This window comes from Pelecanus crispus, chromosome 6, assembly GCF_030463565.1.
Source record: "Pelecanus crispus isolate bPelCri1 chromosome 6, bPelCri1.pri, whole genome shotgun sequence".
In the NCBI taxonomy this organism is placed as follows: Eukaryota; Metazoa; Chordata; class Aves; order Pelecaniformes; family Pelecanidae; genus Pelecanus; species Pelecanus crispus.
Genome location: NC_134648.1, coordinates 37,994,771 through 38,021,164, shown reverse-complemented (window position 1 = coordinate 38,021,164; position 26,394 = coordinate 37,994,771). Strand labels below are relative to the sequence as shown.

At 34.6% G+C, this 26,394-nt stretch overlaps 1 protein-coding gene across 1 annotated transcript in view; it reads left to right on the top strand.

The window, feature by feature from the left end:
* Positions 1-26,394, top strand: part of RYR3 (ryanodine receptor 3) — a 203,530-nt gene that overhangs the window by 163,711 nt on the left and 13,425 nt on the right. The window contains exons 76-95 of the mRNA XM_075713037.1: positions 3,855-3,951; positions 5,524-5,633; positions 6,482-6,533; positions 7,234-7,287; positions 7,563-7,662; positions 7,912-7,991; positions 8,254-8,330; positions 10,125-10,198; positions 10,440-10,457; positions 10,940-11,020; positions 11,437-11,525; positions 11,916-12,044; positions 12,422-12,526; positions 13,675-13,756; positions 14,073-15,397; positions 18,840-18,898; positions 21,439-21,607; positions 22,261-22,347; positions 24,717-24,914; positions 25,528-25,658. Coding sequence (XP_075569152.1) covers positions 3,855-3,951; positions 5,524-5,633; positions 6,482-6,533; positions 7,234-7,287; positions 7,563-7,662; positions 7,912-7,991; positions 8,254-8,330; positions 10,125-10,198; positions 10,440-10,457; positions 10,940-11,020; positions 11,437-11,525; positions 11,916-12,044; positions 12,422-12,526; positions 13,675-13,756; positions 14,073-15,397; positions 18,840-18,898; positions 21,439-21,607; positions 22,261-22,347; positions 24,717-24,914; positions 25,528-25,658 — 3,117 coding nt within the window. The remainder of the gene's footprint in view (positions 1-3,854; positions 3,952-5,523; positions 5,634-6,481; positions 6,534-7,233; positions 7,288-7,562; positions 7,663-7,911; positions 7,992-8,253; positions 8,331-10,124; positions 10,199-10,439; positions 10,458-10,939; positions 11,021-11,436; positions 11,526-11,915; positions 12,045-12,421; positions 12,527-13,674; positions 13,757-14,072; positions 15,398-18,839; positions 18,899-21,438; positions 21,608-22,260; positions 22,348-24,716; positions 24,915-25,527; positions 25,659-26,394) is intronic.

Sequence of the window (26,394 nt, the reverse complement as noted above, 5' to 3'; positions counted from 1 at the left end):
TATGAGTTTGTTGATTGTTAGGCCTATGTAATGTTGTTTAAGAGACAAAAGAGTTGGTTAGTTGTCAGCTAATTCCTCACAGTAGCAAAATACTTGTCTCATGACAAATAACCGGAGGGGGAAAAGACCATAGGAATTACACTGCTTCAAAACCAAAATGCTTCATTTTTGTCATCTGTTACTCTGCATCAAGTTATCCTCAAGTTATCTGTGAAAATTGTTAAGATGTTGCTGTTTCTGTCCCTTTTTTGCCTCTGATTGGTTGCTCTTTTTATTCTCCTGTGTTTGTATTCTTTTCTTTTAATTTTATATGGCTATTCCTGTCCCATTGCATGAATGCTTCATGCTCTTTTGCTTGTCTGACACAATCTTTAGCTAGTATATTAGAATGTTATATGCATTAAAGTGGCTATTGAGGCAGAGCAGTGCAGAATGATATTTTGGACTTGTGTGTTGCTTTGCTTCTTACTGCAGTTGAATGTAGATACCATAAAGTCCAAGATGAAGTGCACCCTGCGCCTGGATCCATCTACTGCTTTAAACAGATTAAGACCGTGCAGCATTTCCTTTACCCTGTTCCTTCTCAACAAATCTGCTTTTTATTCAGATAGAGCCTAAGCACATCTTCAAGTTTGCTTCTCACTTTCTTCTGCATTTTTTCACCTTTCATGTTTAATATTTTTGTTCAAAGATTGTTTGCAGAGTATTTAACAAAGGAGTTGCATCGCATTTTTAAATGCCTTTATTAAAACCAGTCTACATGCTTGATGTCAGCTAAAGGTCTGTAGCTGTGCCACTAACATATTGGCAGAATATTAGGTTTGGACAAGACAAATAAAAAGCCAGTTATACTGTAAAAAGCACACATCCTTCCTTTACAAAAAGTAGCAGTTCTGGAGTATAATAACTTTTCTAAGTTGTCACACTACCACCAGGCAATCTTTAAAGAACCAGAGAAATGAAAAGATTTAAGTACAACATAAGAAACTGGCTAGTATCAACCATTTCATCTTCAAGAATTGTGTTTGGAAAACCAAGAGGAAGTGGTATGAAGAGCACCAATTTCAGTATAACATTTTTGTGAGCATTTTTGCTTTTTACAACCATATTCTGGATTTATAAATTCTTAAAATGTTTCGAATATATATGAGCACCCAAATGATAAAAATGGTTCATCTTATTTTTGCCTTTAAAAACACACTTTTATTTTTTATTTTTGAGGTTGATGGAACATTTGCCAAGGGACAAAATGGGTTATGAATCTGTATTTTCATTTTCAAGAAAATATGGAGCAATAGTCATTGAAGTAGAACATCTACATTATCTGTAATTTTCATTAAAAATTTTTCTGTGTTAAAAAGATTTTGGTTCTTCTCAAACTTTATGGTAGATTTTATGGTGGAGTTTACTCCTAATTTAAATATGAATGTGAGGCAAATCTGTCCAGTTATTTTGTCTTGTAGATTCTAAAAATGAACTGTCATAAAACTGTTTTAGCCAGTTAATTGTGGTGTCTGCACTTCAAAACAGGCAAGAGTGAAAAAACACTTTGGACTTAGAATCACAGAATGGTTTGGGTTGGAAGGGACCTTAAAGGTCATCTAGTCCAACCCCCCTACAATGAGCAGGGACTTCTAGGTATATGGCTCAATTAATAGGTGCAGAACAAAGTTTTAAAATTCATTAGTTTATAGACACATATTTTTTCTAGATAAATCATAGGGTTCTGACAGGAAAATAAGGCTATCACACTATTATGCACCCATAACTATCTCCATCATTTAAATTGATTGTGGTGTTCAAACATCTCTGAAGCCTAGGGTAATTATTTCAAGTGGGGTATGATTAATTCTAGGAGCCATGTAAATCCCTTTGAACCAGAGTTTCAAATGCAGCTCTCCTTATCTTGTATATTTCCTCATTTTAGTTCCAGCTTTATATTGGGAGTGTTAGTTCTAAATTTGATGCTAGAATCAATTAATTTAAAAGGCAGTAACCAAACATTATGTTGGTACCCTTTCATTTATCCTAGAAAAGATTAATATCTTCAGTGAATGATAAGCTCGTTCTTTTGAAAAGTTTCTGGAGATTTAGGTGGTTTTCAATATAATTTAATGTTAATCTCAGATTTTAATCTAATTTTCTAATCTAATTTTCTTCAAAACACATTCTTATATGTATCAGTTTTTAGGAATTCCAGTAAGATACTTCAGAAATGGAAATGTTTATTGATGTGCAGCTGTTTGTTAAATCATAGAAAAATTACTTTAACTCCTACCGTAAATATTCCCAGTACTCCCTTTTCTGAGAAGTGCCTGGAGATACAAAAGAAATAGTTGTATTGTAAAATATTTTTATTTTTCAAGGAAAAAAACATCAGTTAAATTAGGAAATACTAATTCTTCATGTTCTGTGTTTAATGAATGTACGTGGCTTTGAAAAAGTGTCTTATGTGATAAATGTTTTCTCCAAGATGTGTGTATTTGTTTGATGTTTTAAGGAAATTAATTTGTAAAAAAAAAAAATTGTCTTGTTGTCTGTCATCTGTTTATGCACATAGATACAGCAAAGTTGTACATGGCGATTTTTCATACACAGTTTACAAATACATTCTTTCTGACTACTTTATTGAATTTAACTTGTGCCTTTCTTCAATGAAAACCTATATGCTTTTCTTCAGACACAAAATTAGCAATTTCTTCCTGAGCACCTTTCAACGTGTTTGGCTGGAAAAAGTACATGAAAAAACTCAGTATGACAGGCTTATACTCAAGTTAACGGTAATGTAACTTGTGGAGAGCCTCTTCCTTATGCGCACACTTATTCCTTCCCAGCCATGATTTAATGTTATCATAAAACATGAATTTGTACAATTTTCAGAGGGGATTCTGATTGGTCAGTTTTTGAAATTTGATAATAAAATAGCACCAGTGCCAGCAGGAGAGCCTAGAAGGTTGGCTTAATAGCTGTTTCATTATAAAATAATAATTCGTGTACACAGTGTATTTAAGTCACAGTATATACAGTCAATTTGTATAGCTTTTGTTTAGTGGTGCAGGATAAAAGTAAATGAAAAGGCTGTGTGGAACAACCTTTGTAACCTCATGTAGTGCACCTCAAACCAAAATTCTCTCCCGAATGTAATGTAAAGATGGAATGGTTTGGGCATTATTATCGTAGTCTTACTGCTATGAGCTGTATTTTCAGTGAAAAGTTAAATTAATGAATACTATATAGTAGTAATTAATATGCCTAAGAATTTTCTAAAATTGGTCATTTTCTAGAGCAGGTTTTGTGTATTTCTAATCCAGCTTCTTTGAGGACACATTGATACTGCCCTGATTTGGAACTAAGAGAAAAGAAGCTGCGTTAGGCTTCTCTGTGTGGAAGAAGGCAATGATTGTCTGCAGATAACATGCTGGAAAGCACTTGATAATTATTTTGGTGCTGATGGCCAACTTCTGCTGTCTCAATGTCCTAAATCTAGTAAACTAGATTTACATCTCATAGGTGTAAATCCCACCCACTCATTTTCAGTCTGTTCCAGTGTGTATTTTTCCCATGCTTGCATTAAGGTTCCAGTCTGCAGTTTCATGTATAATATATATTAGCATTCCCAAAGCCTTCAAAAGAAAAAGTAATCTAGACATATGTGTATTAAAAAAAAATAGTAAGAACGTTCAAAAGTACATGCAGATTTGTCACTGAGTGTCAGTTATGTTTTACGTTTTGTTTCACTGACCAATCAGAGGATCAGAATTGTACAAATACGTATCCTTACTAATCATTAACCACCTGAGCTATTATACTGTGTTCCGTTACCCCTCTTGATCTCACTTTCACAACCCCCCCAGGCACCGTTCTATTAACCTCTTCCTCCATGGCTATCAGAACTATTGGATAGAAACAGAGGAATATTCATTTGAGGAGAAACTAGTTCAGGATTTGGCTGTAAGTACTGACATAATTGGGCATATTTTTCAGTGCCCACTTTAGTGTATATTTAATGTATCTATTATAACCTATATTTAATTTTTGTGTACTGTATGCATATGCATAAACTTATAAAATATTAATCCTTATGCTTCAGGGCATAAGGTCATCTTCTGCTGTGGTCAAAAAGCAATTCATCCTGTGATGCACACTGAAGTGCATTAAGGTGATTTATGCCTTCAGATGAACTACGTGATACTTATACTTGGGAAGAGAAATGGATTAGATGAACTGTCAGACTATTTTTGTCATTATCGTAATTCCTATGTTCCTATATTTTATTTACTGGTTTTTTAAAGCTTGACACAATTGATCCTTTTCCCCTTTTTAAAGTTTTTGTTGATGCATAATATTTAATTTTAACATTTTCAGCTTTGATACAAATTAATTTTGCTGTTTTCTTCTTGATACATCATAAGGAGAAGTAAATATATGCAGCCATATTCAGCAAAAATTTAATTTACATGTGTACTTGATAAAAGTGATTGGTGAAGATCAGCATTTTGTTACTAATATTCAGAATGCCTACTGCTTATTCTCTTCACTCTCTGTAGTTAGTTTGTCTAAAATACTTCCAAGGGGCCTATCTCTATAGTATCTAAACACCATGAAAATTAGTATTTGGCTTCATGGATCATATGAAGATGTATGCTTCAGTGTTAGCAAAAGCAGTCATGTTGTGCTTTTTAAAGACCCACTGGTACAGAAGGTTGTATGATTTTTCAAAATTACAGCTAATACATTCTTCTCATACTCTGGACAATTATATGGTCACAGTCTTTGTTTGACTTTGTTGCTTCTTTCTAAAGGAAGGAATGAGGCCATTAATCAAAACAGTGGTTACAATTCTTTCAGATTTACTAGAGAAGTAAATTGAACTTCTGTAATTACAATTATTACTATAATTACAATAATTCTACAATAATTACAAACCCTGTGAAGGGGTGATAACACAAGTAAGGTAAAGGTGATATGCTGCTCTTTTGCCAGTGCTGGCTATGTTATATTTCAAACTGCCAAAAAATGTTTGAAGTTGACAATAAGAGCGGTCCTTACATTTGTTGAAACAAGGTTAACTAGAAATGGTATATGAAAGTATTGTAGCAAACAGTAGTCTGAATAGGATGTATCTGATGCTATTACTAAACATAGTTCCATTTACCAGTAATTATCCTCCTAAATAATTGAGCTGGGACTTTCTTTCAGTTCTGGTCCACTGGAAACACATAATTTCTGCTGAATAAGGCTTCCCTGAGATTTTCACTGTCTCATTCTCAGTGCTTTGTAAATGAGAAACTTCTAATGTTACTATCAAATATGAATAACAATCAGATACTCTAACTCCTTCTGACTCATACAGGCAAATAACGTTGCAAGTTATGCTGTAAGCTGCTGAATAAGATGAATACTGGAAGTTAATACAAATTGGACAAAATAAAATTACTGAAATCCTTTCCTAAGCTTAATTACTCAATTTTTTTCTTACTCATGAAGCTTAATTTAAATATTGTGATATGAATCTTGAGACAGACACCTCCAAAAAAAGATGAAGAGGAGGAGGAAGAGACCGAGAAAAAACAGCCTGATCCACTTCATCAGATTATCCTCTATTTTAGTCGCAGTGCTCTCACAGAGAGAAGGTAAAAAAAGCTGGGTTGAAAAGCACATTGAGTAAAAGTACACAGTAATTGACTTTCTAATAACATTACGGAAGTGATTTAACACAACTGCAGTTCATTATTGTGCATGGTGAACACTTTTTTTGCCTCTCAGTTTCATTAGAGTTTTCATGTATTTAAACTCGGTATAACCTTTATATTGAGACAAATATGGACTATTTTTGACATTTTAAAAGCTTGGTAAATACCCAATACAGAAATAACTGAGCATGAATTCTCATAGGAACATAAAGTCTACAGGAACTGCTGGTTCATTCAGAGTACCCTCCCCTGGTCTCTGTTGGCAATAGATGTGTGTTGTTCTTGTTGGTATTCATTACATTTTATTCAGTATGTCAGAAGAGGTTTCACTGATAATTAGCATGAATCTCTTTCAGTGCCAGTTTCTGTTTTGAATTTAGACTGTTGATCAGAACATGTATTTTGTATGAGTAGAGTACTCCAGTGCTTCATATACTTTTCCTGTATGACTAACGTAATCTTGCCATCTGACAGCTATAATTACTCTAACATATCTCCATAATACTTTTCTGCACCTGCAACAGCCAGTGATCCTTACTTATCCAACATGACTAAGTTGGATGTCCAAATATACCTCTAAATTGTTTAATTAGAAAGTTACAGAGACTCGGTTTGAGATAAGAAAATACATTTATAATATGGTTTTGAAGTGTAATAGCATTTCAAGTAGACATGTGTATCTAATAAAATACCCTTTAATAAAAATGGTATTCAAATATTAGTAGGAGTATGATATCTTTCTATTACTACATCATAAAATAATTTAAAATATTTTTTACTCTTTATAGCAAACTAGAAGATGATGCCTTATATATTGCCTATTCCTCCATGATGGCAAAGGTAAATATATCATTTCAACCTCCATCCCTTGCTCCACTCATATCTTCCCTTTAGTTTTAGATGCTTTTTAAACCTTTTCCTTCTGTTTCTTGCATGGACTGCTTGATACTAGTATTCTATATTTTTAATGAAGCAAATGCTGCTCAGAGTTATATGTAAAATGAGAAATTTCCTACATTAAAATAATATTATAAAATTCCAGTAGGTGCAATCCTGTTGATATCACTTGGCACTTTGTTTTATACAGGATTAACTCACGAGCAGTCTTAACAGCCTAGTTATCTTTATTCTTTGGGTAGTTACTTTGGAGTTAATGTTTGAAGTCTGTCAAAAAAAAGTTGACAATCAGTTTTTGCAACATACTGATTACAGCTGACACATGTGAGGAGACTTTGACTGTGAAGATAAATATTATGGATATAAATAGAGATATGACTCAAGAACACATAGCCTGCAGTTACAGGGTGTATGTGTAGTTGGATGAATACCCTGAAGTACTCATACTTTAGGGAATATCAGCTTCTTAGTGTGGATGAGCACAAATATTTATGATGACAGGGATTTTAAATCTTCTTAACGCCTTTAATTATTGCTTGAAAAAAAATTTCTTTGGCCATTTTTGTAGAAATACTATAGTAAAAGTAGGCATTATGTTTTATAATAAGCAAAATCTTGTGACTTCTGTTTCTAACATAAAAAGAGCTGTCAGGAAGAAGAGGAGGAGGAAGAAGAAGAAAAAGAAAAGACATTTGAGGTGAGAGTTGAAATACATTTCTTTCTCATCGCCTAATGTGCAAGTATTTTAAATATGTCCACTAGAATAAATGCAAGAATAACATAGTGTGTATTGAGCTGGTTTACTGTATCATTCAGATAAAAGAAAGATGGTGTGTTCTGAAGTTTTGGATTCAAACAACCCGTGGATTATAGAGGCCGATGGCCTTCAGCAACTTCAGATTTCTCATCTTCCTATTTTTCCTGAATCAGTTCCAGTCTGTATTCTGTTCTCATTTTTGTTTCCACACCCAGGAGAAAGAAATGGAAAAACAGAGAACTCTCTATCAGCAAGCTCGCTTACATGATCGTGGAGCTGCTGAGATGGTCCTTCAGATGATTAGTGCAAGCAAAGGTAATGTTCAGTGAGGTATTCAAAGTATACATGGTATACACGTCATATGTATAATGCTATTCACATACATAGTGTATTATGTCATCATTATACCTATGATATACATATATCATACACAACTTGTGTATGGTATGTAATGAGGCAAAATAAACGTCAATTACAACTATACTAGGTAAAATTTCCAGACTGCTTTTCTGATCGAGTAGTTCAGAATTGCAAGTTTTAATTACTGTACCCTTGTTTTCACAGGTCATACAGGACCCATGGTTGTTGAAACACTAAAACTTGGTATTGCTATTCTAAATGGTGGGAATACCATAGTTCAACAGGTAATGCTTTTCTAACTACTGTGAGTCTTGCTTCTATAAAGGAGGCAAGTAATTTTGAGAATTTTAGTGTTCTGTCATGTTTTTATTTTAGTGCATTTAATTTTAAGCTGAACAGTGAAGAAATATCAGTGTATTTTTGGTACAATAACAGTGACATTATTGCTTGCCAGTGACTTGCATTTCAAATGGTAATTCAGGAAGTTGTTAATTCATATAAATAATATGGTTTTTTTTTCCCCCCAAAAAAATGTATACTCTCTAGAAAATGCTAGACTACCTGAAGGAGAAGAAGGATGCTGGATTTTTTCAAAGTCTCTCTGGCTTGATGCAGTCCTGCAGGTAAAAGCATAAATTGTATTATTACAGTTTCAGTTTTATTCAGGTTGGTGGCTTATTGCTCAGTGCAGGTGGATTTGTTAGATTTAAATTACAGGAGTCGCAGATTGTAGAACTCTTGTGGGAAAATTTTGTGAATCAGAGGAATAGTATGTTAATCTTCAAAGATTATTCTTCCAAAGGAGAAAATAAAGCAAAGACTGTGTGTGCCTTTGAAGGCTTAGTTTGGAGAGGCAGAGAAGTAAAATATAACGGCTCCTTTACTGGGCCCAGATCCATCAAGTTTTCTGTCTGAGTGGTTCTAAGGATTGAGAAAAGCCATCACTGAAGGAGAGACAGGCCAGTGGAGCTGTACTAAGCTTTCAGTTTATGCACATCTCTGACGAGTTAGATAATCTGTCTCTTCATCTGAATCCTCTGCATATGTGTCAGGTTTGTTACAGATGGCGTGTGGCCGGTGAGACTATGGTAGTCCATTCCCTTGATAAACCAGAAGTTCAAATTAGTTAAGGTAAAGGACTCCCATAAAGACGGTGGAAAGCTGTTGGCGTTTCTAATTACTCTTACAGTAGACAACGTCCTTTTCTCAGCCTTTTAAAGCAACAGAAGGGTTCTGAAGGAGTAGACTGGGAATTAGAAGTGGAGAAGATGTGTGAAGACAGGAAAAAATGTGGAAGAAATGGTGACCTGCACTGCAGAGATTATTGCTGAGTAGTTGCAGCCTTCATTATAAATGATCCAGCCACCAAGCCAGGAGGCGTGGGGTTGCTACTTTACCCTTAATTGGTTTAGTGCTGGACTTGGTAATGTTAAGTTAATGGTTGGACTGGATGATCTTAAAGGTCTTTTCCAACCTAAACAATTCTATGATTCTATGATTCTAATTAAATAACATCTGTCTTATAATTTTTCCATTTATGTAGAAGAGTTTAGTAAGGACTTGCTTAAACAGGACCTGCAGTGATGATATTACCAATTGTGTATGTGTATCGTTCAGGACTTTGTTAAAAAAGGTTTTGATAAAATGACTACAACACTGACAAGAGAATCAAAATGACGCTTTAAAAAATGCTTTTCGTGTTAATAATGTTGCTAGATAGTAGAATATGTGACTGCATTGCTGTTTAACTGAAAAAATAGATAATCATAGAATTGTATTTGGACTGTTTGAATGAAAGTATTCTGACTGTGTGGTAAGAAGATTCATCATCTGCTATTCCACGTGCTGGGCTACGCCAAGTTAGCAAAATAAAATTCAGATATCAGTCTTTTTAACCTTGGAAGATATGGAATCTCTGATTCCATATATGTCTTCTGAATATGGAATCAGAGATTCCATGTGTCTTCTGAGTAACATAATACTGCATAATATACACAGTAACAATATAATAGAAATAATAGTGATAACTTAGTGGAAAACAGTGCGACTGAAAAATAACTGCAGTAATGTCCTTCTGGCAGGCAGGTTTAAGTCAATGTAAAGAGTAATGTTTCAGGTTCCTTTTCCACTTTTTATTTATACATGAAAGCATGAATGACGTTATTGGAAGTGAAGTTAGGTAAGTGGTGAGACCTGACATGAAACTCACAGAAACGGACACTGGACCCTTATTTTCATCCCAAGCTCTTTTATTTAATATTCATATTAAATAAAATATGAGGCAATGCATGTCACAGTGGGTCAAGACTAGTTGTTGAAGGCCTCCAGAGATTTCCTAGAAGAAAATAATTTTCCATTGTGTACTATAGTACTTTTTCCTGTTTGTTTTTTTGTTTGTTTGTTTTTTTCAATATAAGTGTTCTTGACTTGAATGCCTTTGAGAGACAAAATAAGGCAGAAGGCCTGGGAATGGTTACTGAAGAAGGAACTCGTAAGTAGAATGAAATTGATTCCAGTAGTGCTTAAAACATTGTTTGTGCTTCCTTCTTTAACTAGAACTATTATTTACTGTGGCTTGAGGTTTCTGTTGATAATCTTACTCTAAGTAATTCTAGGCTTTGAGTTCTGAATATGCTTTATATTTACAAAATCTTTAGCAATATTTTTTTAAAAAAAATTGTAACTTCCAATATTCTTATCTTGTATTCTTGTTATTTTTCTTTGATCCGCAGTCATCGTTCGTGAGCGTGGTATGTTTGGGTTTACAGTTTTTGATACTATCGTTGCAAAAATGTGTTGCAAATACAGAGAGAAATCTTTCATTGCATCTTCCCAGATTATCTTTAGGTTTAGCTTTATGGTCTGCACCAGGTTGTGTGTTCAGCTTGGATAAACAGTTTGATGCTTTTTAAAGAAGTGTCATTCATATTTAATGCATGATTTTAGTTATGACTAACCATTTACTTATTGGATATCTATCCTGTTGCTTTCTTTTTTTTTTTTTTTTTTTTTTAACCATGGATGCATTGGAGTGGTAAATATTTTGGCTTTGCTTTTTCTGTCTCAGTTTTTCTTTTCATTATTATCAGTCTGTTTCTTTTAAATTGCTTTTAACGCTTTTATAATACTGGTTTTTTGTTAGAATTCCAGTTTTAAAGGTTGCTGTAAGATGTGTTCTGCATATTTAATCACAACAGTTGTCACATAATCGTTGTATTTATATATTTTAAAGGTGAAAAAGTGTTGCAGCATGATGAATTTACTCGAGACCTATTTAGATTTTTACAACTGCTCTGTGAAGGGCATAATAACGGTAAGTGAACTGAATTAATTTGGGGGAAAATGTGTGATGAGTCTGTTCTTAAACAGAGTTGAATAGAACCTATCTAATGTTTTTTTTTCCTCTAATTCATTTAGTTTTCTGAGGGGAAAACAGTATGCCACCAATTTGAATTGCGGAATTCACTTTGAATTTTTAAGTCTTAATGTAATTTCTGGTTTTATGACAATTGTTAATAGTAAAGCCCATTGCAAGTCATGTGGTTAACAATTCTTTGGTTGTATTTACGTTGTGATCTACTGTAGTTCACTTTCCACCACATAAGCATCTGTACGCAAGAAGGCACTTAAAAAGAATGTATTCTCCATGTCTCCATGAAAATATGAAAATAACCTTGTATTTTTTATTCCTATATATACCAACCAAGCACAAATCACTTCTTATTTCAGATTTTCAGAATTACCTACGTACTCAAATGGGCAACACCACAACAGTGAATATTATCATTAGTACAGTTGACTATCTCTTGCGTCTTCAGGTGAGGAAAAAACGGAGGAAAATGGAATATAACATATTTGCCTTCCCTTCATTTTTATAAATTCACATTTTACTAGAATCAAACGTGAAAATCCTCTCTTCAGGGAAATCTAAAATAAAGAATTCTGGTTTAATGTATCCTTTGAAAGTAGATGACCTTTCAGAATTCTGTGTGAAACCAGATGCTGGTTAATTTATTTCATTGTTCACTTCTGCAGGGAGCATAGTTAGATAAAAATGCAAAAAGTTATTGTCATGAGAAATAGATTGACACAGAAATATTAAATTTCCTCTGCTGCTGATTCAACTTCTGGTGATACAAATGCAGGCAGTAAATACTGCATGCAGAATGCAAAACTAGAAAATACAACATTGTCATTCTTTTTCTTAGGAATCAATCAGTGATTTCTATTGGTACTATTCAGGAAAGGATGTAATTGATGAATCAGGACAACGTAACTTCTCTAAAGCTTTGGCTGTCACCAAACAAATACTCAATTCCCTTACAGAATATATCCAGGTAAACAAAATGTTTTGCTCAAGGTACTAACAGTGAAGTTCTATGATTACATGGCCTGATCATGTCCTGTCATAAATTTGTAAATACTTTGGCTTTATTTTTCTTAATTTTGATAAAGTTACATGGAATTACTGGCCCAGTGTAGAGTTAATACTAAAACATATGAATGACTGCATACTTAACATGATACAATCTAGTATTTATGCAGTATATACCAAAGAGACCTTGGGAAACTTTCTCATTGTAGCTTCATGGAAGCCTGAAGTTTCTTTTTTTATTTTCTCAGGAAGAAATCTTAGGAAAGCAAATTGGTTTATTTGTTTTGTTTTATTTTATTTTATATAAATAAAAAATGTGTTTTTTCTTAATTTTTTTAGGGCCCTTGCATAGGTAATCAACAGAGTCTGGCTCATAGTAGGCTGTGGGATGCAGTTGTTGGCTTTCTTCATGTCTTTGCCAATATGCAGATGAAACTTTCACAGGTATTTTCAGTAGCCAAGTAATCCTTCTTTGCATATGTTTATAAATTACAGTCAAGTGAATCTTGAAAGCTGTAAAGCATTTAATGTGCTGATACTCATTGGTTGTGCATGGGCCTGTTGTAATGTAGAGGTCCAAGAGTGAATCTCAGGGCTAGCATCTTCGTATCACTCCTTTTAGCATTAATCATCACTATGCACTCACCTTTTGTAATATCAAACTCACTGCTTCCAATTCAGTTATACTTTTCTGATAATGAAGGAGGCTGTTCGGTCCCTTTGTCTCTGTTGCCAAAACCTGATGATCTGTCAGAGCAGAAGCACCATTAAAAGCATGGTTCCCACGCTACAGCTAAGTAGGGCAAGAGAAAAGCTGGGAAAGATTCAAAGCAGGAGGGAATGTGACAGTCAGTGAACTTGTCCAGTTAATTCATCATAGGCACTGAGCACAAGGGCAACAGGCAGTGTTCATTTCACTGTGCAGGGCATTGTGGAGTCCCACCCCTCTTCATAGTTTCAGGCTTCCATGCTCTTTTGTGACTTCTGCTTAATGTACCCATACACTCAAGCCACTAGGCACTGAATGCAACAGTGCAGAGTCATTTCCTCACTCTTACTCAGTGTCCTTGCTATGCTCTGACTTATTCATAAGATTTCTTCCAACCCTACAGAAGTATACCAGAATTTTGAGGATACTTATGTTTTTACGTCCTTAATGTTAGTCACAAATCCATATTAGACTTCTGTTCTGTAGTTAAATTAAACAATTAGAGTTCTGTTTGAGTGGTAATGCATTATGCCATTAAATATTCCTTGTGAAGTGAGAAAGGATGGATTTTTTCTCAGATGAATACTGCCAGATCTGTGGAGTAACCAATTTTGTGAGTTTCTGCTGTCCCCTAAGTGCACTTCGGTACTCCTTAATGTTTTATTAAAGCTTATCTTTATGGTATTAATGCCTCTGCTGTAGTAAGTTACCCTCATATTGTGTAAGACTTCTGGTAGTAATCATAATAAAATGACAATGAAATGTTGCTGAAGAATGTGAACTACATTTAGATTGCCTTCCTGCATACTGTTTTTTTCCAAATGTATTTAGTTTTCCAGATAAATACAAATTAAAAACAACCTTATACTCCATTTTTTTACAGGACTCTGCTCAGATTGAATTGCTTAAAGAATTGCTAGATCTGCTAAAGGATATGGTAGTGATGCTCTTGTCACTGCTTGAAGGTTGGACCTGTTTTTCTTTATGGTCAAATATGATTATCTCAGCTTCATAATATAAAGTATGATAATTACGTTAATCTTTCTAAAGTATTGTTAATTGCCTTTATGTAATAGCAGAAAAAAACTATTTGGTATTTATTTAACAATTATTCTGGAATATACATAGTCATGAAAAAGAGGGCTGCTACAGAAAAGCATGTTGAAAGAAAAATTATGAAGCTTTAAGAACATTTTTGTTCTGTTCTCAGCATGAATATGAAATTTACTTATTTAAAATGTAGCTATGCCAAATAACTTCCTGTTTTAACACACTACTTAGGTAACGTTGTAAATGGAACTATTGGAAAACAAATGGTAGACACGCTTGTAGAATCATCTAGCAATGTAGAAATGATTTTGAAGTTCTTTGACATGTTCCTCAAGTTAAAAGATCTGACTAACTCGGATGCTTTCAAAGAGCATGACCCAGATGGTAAAGGCATCATTTCAAAGAAGGAATTCCAGAAATCAATGGAGGCTCAAAAACAATACATACAGTCAGAGATTGAATTCCTGCTGTCCTGTGCAGAAGCTGATGAAAATGATATGTTTAACTATATTGATTTTGTGGAAAGATTCCATGAACCAGCCAAAGACATTGGATTTAATGTAGCAGTATTGCTAACAAACCTTTCAGAGCACATGCCTAATGATTCACGCCTTCAGAGCTTACTTGAACCTGCGGAAAGTGTTCTTAATTACTTTGAACCATACCTTGGACGTATTGAAATAATGGGTGGAGCCAAGAAAATAGAAAGAGTTTACTTTGAAATCAGTGAATCCAGTAGAATGCAGTGGGAGAAGCCACAGGTGAAGGAATCCAAAAGGCAGTTCATATTTGATGTTGTAAATGAAGGTGGAGAGCAAGAAAAAATGGAACTGTTTGTGAATTTCTGTGAAGACACGATCTTTGAAATGCAGTTAGCATCCCAGATCTCTGAAACGGATTCATCTGAGAGGCCTGAGGAAGAGGAAGAGGCAGAACCTTGTTATGTAGTGGATATTGGAGATGATGAGGAAGAAGAAAAGTCCCTGGAATCTGCTTCAGCTTTTGCAATGGCCTGTGTTGCAGTGAAGAAGAACGTTGCCAACTTTTTTAAAATGGTTACTGTGAAGAACCTAAGGAAACAATACAGGAAAGTTAGAAAGATGACAATAAAAGAGATGGTGAAAGTGTTTTTCTCCTTTTTCTGGATCCTGTTTGTAGGGATGTTCCAGCTGTTCTTTACTATAGTGTGGGGAATTTTCCAGATTCTTTGGAGCACTGTATTTGGGGGTGGCCTGGTTGAAGGAGCCAAAAACATTAAAGTTACTAAAATATTAGGGGACATGCCTGACCCAACACAGTTTGGAATCCATGATGATGTTATGGAAGCAGAAAAAGCTGAAGGTGCTGAGCATGGTATCAGAGCTGAACTTGTACAGTTTGTGAAGGGTGAAAAGGGAGAAACTGACATCATCTCAGACATTTTTGGCATTCATACAAAGAAAGAAGGTGGCTCAAAACATGGTCATGATGCTGGACTTGGAGATATTGCAGAAATCCTTGGTACTGATATCCAGTCGTCTTTGGAAAACACAGTTCGTAAGAAAAAAGGATTACAGGTATGTCAAAGAGATTTTGTAATTCTTTGCAGAAATAATACAAGTATACTACTGAATTTTCTATTAGTAACTGAATTATTTGCCAGTTAACTGATTAATATGTGTTCTTGATGAGAACATACTTTATAATCTGTACTCTTTTAAAAACAAGCAGGAGAGTTCACATGGCAGAAAAATTCAGCCCAGTGTGTTTATATTTCACTGCAGTAAATTGTTGTTATTGTTCATTTAGACTTTATTCAAAACAAAAATTGCTAGCAGCTTTCTAGGCACAGTTTTTGCTTTAAATGGTTTACAGTCTTGTTTATTCTGCATACACCATTTTTTCACAGTATATTTCAATTACTTTTACAATCTCCTTTCTCCATAATAACACCTTATCATTATCGTCTTTCTACATGCTTTACTGATTGCATACAATAAAATACCCTTTTTTCCTATTACTTGAAGTAATTTTGCCTGAATTTATTGTTCCTTTAATGTTTAGCATATAAACATTCTTTACTTTTATTCTGGTTTATGAACACTGTATTTTGAGCTAAATATAATTTATCATTCTGTTTAAAAATGGATTGAACTAAATGTCAAAACCCAAATGCATTTGTCATATTTGGAAGGCATTATATTTCACTCTACACTTCAGATCTGTTTCTGCTTGTTATTCAAATACATCTTTCCTCTCATCATTAATCCACCTCTTTATGGTATGGTTTCCAGATATTTTCAAGATAAACCTCCATTGTATGACTTCTTAGTTCATTAGTTCCTCTTCATTCGTATGTTTTTCTCCAAGATTTGTTTATTGCCTAGATCGAACTATATTTTTCCATTTATTTTTCTCATTTATTTATTAATTAATTTTTATGTGTGTACTTAAAAATTACAGTCTTTTAAAATCCTGTCTCATTTAGCATAAATGTAATGTGGTTGGTATTTAAAAATACTATTTCAACTGATCAATTCAATCAGATCAACTGATTTCAATCTTAGCAGGTCTGAGTAAATATTTTAGAATTTTCTTCAGCAATAGTTGAAGTAAATTTTTTGCTTCAGATCTGAGTAAATATTTTAGATTTTTCTTCACTTTACTTTGATTTATACATTTCTCTCAGATTTGTTTGTAAGTATTGTTAAAAATGCTCAGTAATTTATGCAGATACTTTGAGTAGTTAATGTGAAGTCAGCTATGCAATTTATCCACCTTTTACCTTTAATATGTTATCTAGTGAAAGTTACCAAAGTAATGTTTACACTAATTCTGTATTGCAGAAATTGCTATTCACATTGTGTATATGAACAGCTCAAGTAATCCAGTTAGAGGACTGGATATAACTATTCAGTAGAGCTCAAAGAAACAGCAATGTAAGAATCAAAAATTCCCTTCAAGAAGTCACTATATCTGTTTTAAGCATTTACAATAATAAAACTGATACAAATGGATAGAAACAGAAGTTCACCTCCATATACTGGAAATGCAATTGTATAGTGATAAGGTCAATAACATTACCATATAGCCAGAGAAACTGCAAAATAATCTATGGAATTGTATATGATGAAGATAGTTAGGACTTAGTTTTTCTGTGAAGTTCCACAAGAATCTGTGCTGAGCGCCATATGGGTTCGCAAGTAAGAAAAGGAGTAGTGAGCTAACAGTTCACTGATAAACCTAAGTTATTTGTAGCAGTAAAACCAAGAGCTAACTGCAAAGTTGCCTTAAAACAGCTGATGAAAATCAGTGAAGTGATGTAGGTGGGAGGAAAAGTTATAATTTTACATGTAAAATGTTGGATTTTGAGCTCATTTTTACTGCTTGGGTATGAAATCTTTTGAATATAATAGAGTTGTACAGAAGTATCAGTTCAATGAAAATGTCAATAAACACATATCAAAAAAGCAAACTGACATTTTGAATTGTTGAGAAAGGAATAGAGAGAGGAAAACCCCAGAATATTACTGTGCTCCTTGAACCCAAAGTATATCTGCATCTTGAAGACCAGGTTCCCTCATTTCAAAAAGAATGTGATAAAACTGAAAAAGGTTCAGTGAAGGTCAAAAAGTTACTAAAATTTGATATGGAACAAACCTTGTGTATGGAATTAAGTAGATTAAGGCTCGTCAGCCTGGAAAAGAGACAACTGAGAGAGCATATGATAGAGGGGTGCAGCGGATGTATAGGGATTTATTCATCCTTCCCACACCCTATCCCTTAGAAGAACTAGGCATCATCAAATGACCTCTGAATTACCCTCTACCAGCTTGAGATCTTAGGGGAAACTCTTTGTGGAAGAGTTACACATGCTTCCATCACATGTACTAGATGAGGTTCCACAGTTATGAGGTGAGATAAGCAAGGCAAGATCGATTTAGTAAATTCTTCCACTACCTATGTGCAAGAGAGAGGCATCCAGGTGAGGAGTGGGGGAAAAGTTTAAATAACTGTATTTATGTATTAACCAGAAATGTAGGAGAATACACCAGTAGACAGTTGGTGTCTAAGCACTTTGAGAGAATACAGAAGAGGGTAAAGAGTTAAGATAGGTTTTTGCAAAAGTGAATGGTAACAAATTTAGGCACTTTAGATTCCTTTGTGAATCTAGGACTTCAGAGCCTGCATCTCTTTGATTTCCAGTGAAGCTTAGATACTCAAACTGCATTTGAAATGAGTTTACTTTGGTCTTGCAACACTGAGCCTAAAGGGGTTTGAAATCCAGGCTCCAGCTTTTTTGCTGCAGTTAGCCATCTGTAAAATTGTACATTGGTTTTTTCCTTATCTCAAGGGAATGTTGTAAACACATGTACTTAGATGGTTTAGAGGTGTGCCAGTAAAGGTTTAATGAACCTTCAACCCACCTAAGATAAATAGTTTGAAGAAAACATTGAGTAAGTAAAAGTTTGTTAAATATTCATCTGTTTTCAATTGTATCAGTTGATCTTCACAAAGTAATTGGGTTTTGTAGTATCTGCTAATTACACAGATCTTTTTCAGATTTTTGATGCTATCATTGATATATTATTCCTTGTTTCATATTTGGAATGAGGCAAACTGATGCTTAATTTCCACATAATCAGTAAGTGCACTGAGTCTTTGTGAGTGACTTTTATATTAGGGTATGATCTGGATGCAGTTATCTTCATTCTCAACTGGTCACATAATCTGTCTGATAACCATGTATAATTACTTTAAGTTGTTCAATCAACTGAGCTAGTTACAGTATTGATAACACTATACTGATAAAGGCTGTCAGAAGAATTTCTGCAGTTTTCACTGTTCAAATCTAGGCCGAGCTGTCTATTTTCAAAAACCTTAACACTCTAAAAGTGCAAAGTGGTATAAAAAATATAGTGTGGTAATTATTTTATTTGTTTGTCAGAAAACAGGGACTAAAGTTACCAAAATTTTATTTGAATAGACCCATTTTGACAGTGAAAATACTTTTTGCAGATATCTGAAATTGCAAAAGAGGCTGAAACAGAAAGAAAAGCAGAAGCTGAGAAGGCTGAGTAAGTTATTTTTACACAATTCCTGTTTAATTCCTTGCTACTTCCTGATGCTAGATAATTTTGCCAGAAAGAATCCAAGCAATGCTCAGTATTCAAAGCACTTTATGTACACTTTGTCTCATCAGTATTTTGAAAAGCAGCAGTCCCTAAAAGGTGGCAGACCATCTCAGTGGGCAACAAAATGGTAATCTGATTTCTTGTGGCCCTTGACAATTCTGCATATATAAATCTGTGGCCATTGTCTTTTTAAAAATTCCATAACTGCCTTTAAAAATGAGCACCAGTCTTGAAAAAAAATCTGCAACTTGTCATTACTACTATTTACGCTTTCCCTACTACCCGCTATAATCTTCAGGCAATGATAGCCGATCATTGAAACACAAGATTTGACTAACTCAGCAATTTTTATTATTGCTGTTTTATCTGTTTTCAAGTTGTGAAGCTGACAGCAGATAGATACGACTGCCTTATAAATTACTTCTAAAATGCTTACCTTGCTTTAGCAGCATCCTACTTTTAAAGGGGCAAGCTGTCTTTCTGGACCTGCAGCCACGTTGTAGGCGTGCAGCCTGATGAAAGCCCTTTATTTGTAGACACATGCAACAGATCCCATAGAGAGTCTTACATATTCAAAAGCTATACATCATTATTTTCTTGGTTTTCTATTTTGCTTCATGTTTGAAATGTTTGCTTCAGCCTCATTTTTCTTTCTCCTCATATCTGCCAAAGTTAATTTTTCAAGTGTGCTATTGGAGTCAATATTTTAGGACTGGATGCACTTTGTATAGCTTGTCTGAAAAGTATCCTGTTTTTTTTCCTCTGTATATATATGCTTGTATGTGTATATGTATGTATGCATGCATGTATATGTATGTGTATATATGTATGCTCACACATGTGTGCATTTAAATGGGGGGGTGGGGGGGTTTGTTGTTTTTTTCCGTTACCTCATTAAAGTATGCCATCAGCACTATCTATGATGGTTCAGTATATTTTTGTTTCCTGTCTGTTACCTTTCAGGCTGCATCTAACATACTACTTCAGTTAAAAAGTTCCCTTCTTGCATTTTATTGTCCCAAAATTGTTTTGGTGTGATTTGTCTCTCTCTTCAATCCCTGCAGGGATGTTAAGCCTTTTCTTTTCATTGTTTAGAGCACTTCGGTAATTAAAAAGTGCACTTAAACTCTTCTATGTTTTTTTGGTACCATGTATCCAAAGAACCTGTTGATGAGTGTTACTCAGTATGAAGACAGTACAAAATAAACACTTTCAGAAACTGCTGTTTTATCTAGACCATGTTACAACGTAGTATTAAGTAGGTTAATATTTAGATTGGTCAAATGAGCCCTTTTAAAAGTTTTGTTAAATCATATCACTGCTGGGATTTTTTCTTTGTTGACTGATTTTGGTCTCCTGATTTAGACGCTAGTAGCATATTCACCAGTGCTTCAGTGAAGCAATTTATAAATATCTAGGAATTCGCCCAAAATCTCCGGTGCCACTCATTTTCTTATTTTAGGCTTTTTCACCTCTTGTTTTCCACAAGCATGATCTGTTTCTACCTCTGTTATTTTATTGGACTTATTTTCTGTATTCCCTATTCTGTATTTCCTATTCTCTTGTCTGCCATGCTTAATTCTCCTGTCAAGTACTTTCACAGCATATTCAAATTGCTTTCAGCTTAAAAATTTGAGTTTAAATGGCTTACATTTCTGAGGCTGCAACACGGACTTTTTTGGTAGATGGCAAACACATTCTTAGACACCCATCATATGATTCCTACTGCAGTAGTTATGTGATAAAGTGAACCACATACTGCATTTCCTTATCCTCATGCCTAAAACTTTCAACCACCTCGATGCCTCAAGATTCTTTTAGGTGTATGCAAACTCAGCTTTTTTTTAGTTCAGTAACTAAATTCCTCTATTACTACATACAGTCTGGATACTTAGTTTTCATAAGGGCAGTTCAGTGGTGCAGGAGGAAGGATTGTCATCATCTACCTACTTTGTAAGGTGTGACCCTCTGAAGTAAACTTCCTTGTTATTACTCATTCATCTCTGTAACAACAGTGATTGCCTTGACTGAAATTAATTCATTTTATGATATTGTGATTCAATTATGATACTGTGTACCAAATCCCAAAAGCTTTATTTCTTTTCTTCAGTCCCAGGCCCAAGAAAGTATGCATGAACTCTTAAAATTTTTGTTGCTTGTATTAAGTATATATGTGCATCACTGGTTTTGGCAAACATTATCCACTTCACACTTGGCACAGTAACTTCTGCCTGGTTTTTGGCTTTTTACCCTTTTGATCTCCCCTCAACAACTCAATTATTGCATATCATTTGAAACTAAGGTCAGGTTTTTTACTCTGGGTTTACTGTCTAGCTCAAGTCTTTTACTTACAATCATTTTTCTCCCAGTGTCAAAACTAACTTTCAAAGCCAAACTTTCTGAATTAGAATCCCTCCTAAATGAATGCATTTACAACACAGAAGTTTGGGTAGGTATTTTTGTTTAGATAACCTTTCTTCTAGCATGGAAGATGGTGAGAAACAAGATAAAGCAAAGGAAGTACAATCTGAGCAGCTAGAAGAGGGAAAAATGAAGAAAAAGAAGCGAAGGCATGGACAAAAAATTGAGAAACCGGAGGCTGTTATGGCTAACTTCTTCAAAGCTTTGGAAATTTATCAAACAAAAATGCTCGTAAGTTTTTCTTAAATTCTTTTAGTCATTGAATTTTTATTTATGTAATATAGAACACTTGTTTGATATTGAAGGCAGAAATGTCATCATAAAAGGAACATTGGCATGAGTTTTTAAATGACTGGCTGTATTCAGTCTACTATGATTTTTGTAACACTTCATAGAGGTATATACATAAGTTATTTGTGTGTGTAATTCCTCCTATCTTGGTCTAACAGCACAGATTAACTTCTTAAACTCCTTGTTAGGAGTTCCCTATTTTCCATAATCGTAACTTCTAGAATCTGTAATTCTGTTTTCTATAAGATTTTTCTTTGTTCTTAAAAATAACAAATTATGAACTCTGAAACCTTCTCAAGTACTTTATTCCAGTATTCTAGCATTTCTTTTCCAGACTTCCTTCTAGAAAGTTGTCCTTAATGTTCTATTTCAGTCTTCCCTGTTGCAATTTTAAGCCAATTATTTTCAATCCTGCTTATCATGAAATGGGAGAATAGGCTGCCAAGAAATGCCTTTGCTCATTATAGCTGGTGTATGAAGGCAACACACTTATGTATTTACTTTCTTAGAAACCTTGCTGCCTACTTTTCTTATCTTGATATTAGCTACAGACCACCACTAATTTTTTTTTTTTTTTTTTTTTTTACTTTCAGCACTACTTGGCAAGAAATTTTTATAACTTAAGGTTTCTTGCTCTATTTGTTGCATTTGCCATCAACTTTATTCTTCTGTTTTATAAGGTAAGATTATGCATTGTTCTTTAAATGTTTTTGGTTACTTCTAGAGGAATATTTAATGATGGTTTCAAGGCTTGTTTAATAAAGCCATTATTATAAGCCCTTCAAACACGAACTAAAGCATTTAGATATGAAGTAGTTAAAATAATATTTTAAATTTTGTAACTAAAATTTGTGATATTAAACCTATTCTGTTTTTATTTTACTCAGGCTGAATGAAAACAGATTTATTTCATTAATCCTTTATAGTTAAGCTTGTGTTTCTAGGCATTTTTTCATTTACTCATATAAGTCTGTTATTGTTTGGATTGTTAATCTTGTCATGGGAAATTTGAAATCCGTCTAAAATAACGCAAATGTCAAAACTGTTGCATTTTTTTTGCTCACTTGTTTTAAAGATACTGAGAGACTTCACCTGATTATTTTCCATGATTATATTTCTGCTTTTTCTAAAGAAACCTACAGATTACATTGATTTTTGACTGGGAAATAGTTTATACATAATTCAGAATCAGATTAATGGCTCAGTTTAACTAGATGAGTTCAAATGTTTTAGTTATACTTACTTGGTTCATAATGTTTTTTCATGCCTTTCAGGCCCGGGATTTGGCGTTTTGGGAGGAGTGCTTGCTTTATTTAATTTCTTTTTTCACATTTTTTCATTAATTTAGTAATCTCTAATGAACATCAAATGTATATTTTTTCCCATTCTGGTTTTCCATGTGAGAGTATAATTCAGTTTTCATACTTACTTGCTCCATTTTCTTTGTTGTCATTGCCAATACAGTTGTTAGTGACTGTTGTGATGAAGGTATTTCTATACTGGGATTGGGACTTCAGTTGATTAGTATGAGCAGGCAGAAGAAATACAAAGCAAGAGAAGCCTTTTCATAGTAGAATACAGTTCTCTTTTTATATCATCGATGGAGAAGGTTATACATCCATACTTCAAACTTTATCTTAGGGTTTTACCTGGATCTAATGAGTTGTTTCAGGTTCTGGTGTATAACCCAATGATACAAAGTAGAACATCTTCAGCAGCCTTCACTGATTTTATTCCTGAATCTTCACAACCTCCATCCGTGAAAAGGAGTAGAATTCACTAAAGAGAACTTCCATCCATAAAAGCCTCATTTTTTTAACTTTCCTTACAGATGTGAAGTCTGTACGAAAAGTCCTCGTTTATCTTTATCCTGGAATCCGGCCCTTTTAGTTTTCCCCTTCTAGATATAGGGTGCAAGTTGCAATAAGGTGATGAATCCTGTGTTTGCCAACATTACATTTTCTAGTTCTGTTGTTTACAACCAAAAAATTCAGGGAACACAAAAGCAGATGGCTGAGCATTCAGTCTAGAAGTAACTGAATCCTGATCTCAAATATCTTGAAAAGCAACTCCTACAACACAGTTACAGTCTCAGAGACGGGGCAGGTAAAGACACAAAAGGCTGTTGAAAACTGGGTAGAACGTATGTGCACCATTCCAGGAGAAGATCATCAGGGCTATTTAAGGCTCCCTTCTTGCCTCTCTCTTTCCATCCCATGTGGTTAGAGAAGGTGGGCTTCAAAGGTATATGCAGAAGTCTGCATATGTTTGTGCCACTCCTTTTCTCCCTGCTCTCTTCTGCTTTTCATTGGGTCTTGTGGGTCAGCCAACAGCCCATTCTATTGCAGAGCGAGGACAAAAGTTTGTGTTTATCAGTACAAGTCCATCTGTCATAGATAAAAAAGGGTCAGTGGGAGCCAAACAGGACTGAACTGGACTTCAGCTTTCAGATAAAGCTGTCAAAAGAAGGGCACTTAGGGCTTTTATTTTAAAGGCCAGGTTTTTAAAGTTGCTGGAAGAATTTAGGGCAGTATGTCAGCTTTATAGCTTGGGGTATTTATGAAATAGTGATTAAATACTGTATTAATTTGTAAGCTGTAAACTAAGTCATGAAGTAAAAATTTGTGGACAATGTACAAGTTGATAATATGAGAACTTTGTTTCTTTCTAGACTCTAGTAATCAGGTACAATGTAGATTACAAAACAAACCCTAAATTCAATCATATTAGATAACCCTGTCATTGCTTGGTTCTTCCAAGAAAACATTTTTGCTTAACACTTTCATTGTTTCTTTTGGTTTTGCTATGGCACTGTTAAAGGAGAGATTTGTAAACTGTCGTATGCCTGTACTTGCTTTTTCTAGATTCTCTTTTCAGTGACATGAAATGATGTGAAGACTTCTGCTGTGAAAAGGAAGGACGTCATTACTGTTCAAAGCTAATGCTCTATCATCTTCCCATGAGAAGGCTTTGCAAGCATCATTTGCCATTATAGTAAAGGAAAAGCTTTTAAGTTCGTGTGTTTTCAATGTGCTTGAATTTCTCCCAGGTGACAGAAGAGCCACTTGATGAAGTAGAGGAAGACTCTAATCTCTGGAACTCTTTTGATGAAGAGGAAGAGGAGGAGGGCATGGTGTTTTTTGTTTTAGAAGAAAGTACAGGTTACATGGCACCTGCGCTCAGAGCATTGGCAGTTATTCATACTATCATCTCCTTTGTCTGTGTGATTGGATACTATTGCTTAAAGGCAAGTTCTGAATCTTATTACTAATCTATTATTTGTCAAAGAACATCAGCTATGTCCCAAAGTAATTTTTGGAACTAATACTGGAATACCTAGTTGTTTACAAATTCTCACTATTCGATATGTAGATGTTTTCCTCATGTACTCAGTCTGGCAGAGATGGAGTTAACTTTCTTCATAGCAGTGTGTGTGTTTCGGATTTGTGGTTGAAACAGCATTGGTAACACAGCCATCTTTTGGTTATTGCTGAACAGCGCTTCCACAGTGTGAAGGCTTTCTCTTTGCTTTACCCACTCTGTGCATCCTCCAGCGAGTATTTTGGGAGGGGGCAAGAAGTTGTGAGGGGGCACAGCTGGGACAGCTGACCTGAACGGAACAAGGGGATATTCCATATCGTGTAACATCATGCTCAGCAACAAGAACCTGGGGGGAGTCTTGACTTCCAGGGTGGCCGTTGCTCAGAGACTGGCTAGCTAAGCATTGATCTGCTTGTGGGAGGTGCTAGTGTGATGTTTGGTCTTACACAGTGTTATAAAGAGTACTTAATACTGTAGGTAGATATCATGGTTTCTAAAAATACATAAACATGACAAAGATGTCCACTGTCATTTCATAGGTCCCTCTGGTTGTATTCAAGAGAGAAAAGGAGGTAGCTAGAAAGCTGGAATTTGACGGACTATACATAACTGAACAGCCATCTGAAGATGATATTAAAGGACAATGGGATCGCCTGGTTATAAATACTCCGTATGTAAAATTAAATGGTTATATGTAAACTGTTTATAAATATTACAGCTCATTAAGCCACTGATCTAGAACCCTGTCCACCTGCCACCTAGTTCATCTAAAAGAAAGGCATTTTTCACCTTATATTGGATGCTACAGTAGTAGATTCTAACCTGAAATCCTGTGTTATCTGTTTATTTAATAAATACTGTCATAACATGTATATTCCACCTCCTTTTAATTTTTCTAGGGTTTGCAAGGATTGTGCATCTTGCTTTACAAGCTCTCTCAAGACTTTTCACATGGTAGTCGCTATTGACAAAGTTTTAAAAAGATAACTTCCATCCTTTTCAGTGACTCAATTTCACATTCATATTGTATAGCAGTATTCTCCTGCCTTTCTTTCCCACTTCTTGCTGACAAAATTTGTATATGACAGGAGAAGTCAATGTAGTGTAAAATAGCAATGCCAGAATTTGAGTGGGTCTGACAGGAATTACTGTCAGGTTGTATGCATTAGCAAATGCTGTAGTAGTCATACACTGATTCTAGGAGACTCACCTGCTGTTTTATGAGTGAATGATACAAATGTAGGCAAGAAAAAGAAAAATACCAGTAAGCTGCAGCAGTCTGTAGGAGTAACACAGAGAAATATAGCAAGTCAGCTCTCTTCTCTTGAAATGATGCCCTGTCTACAGGCTATTTTTCAGAATTTACTCTTTCAGAACTAGAATCATGTTTTGGTACTAGTGTACCT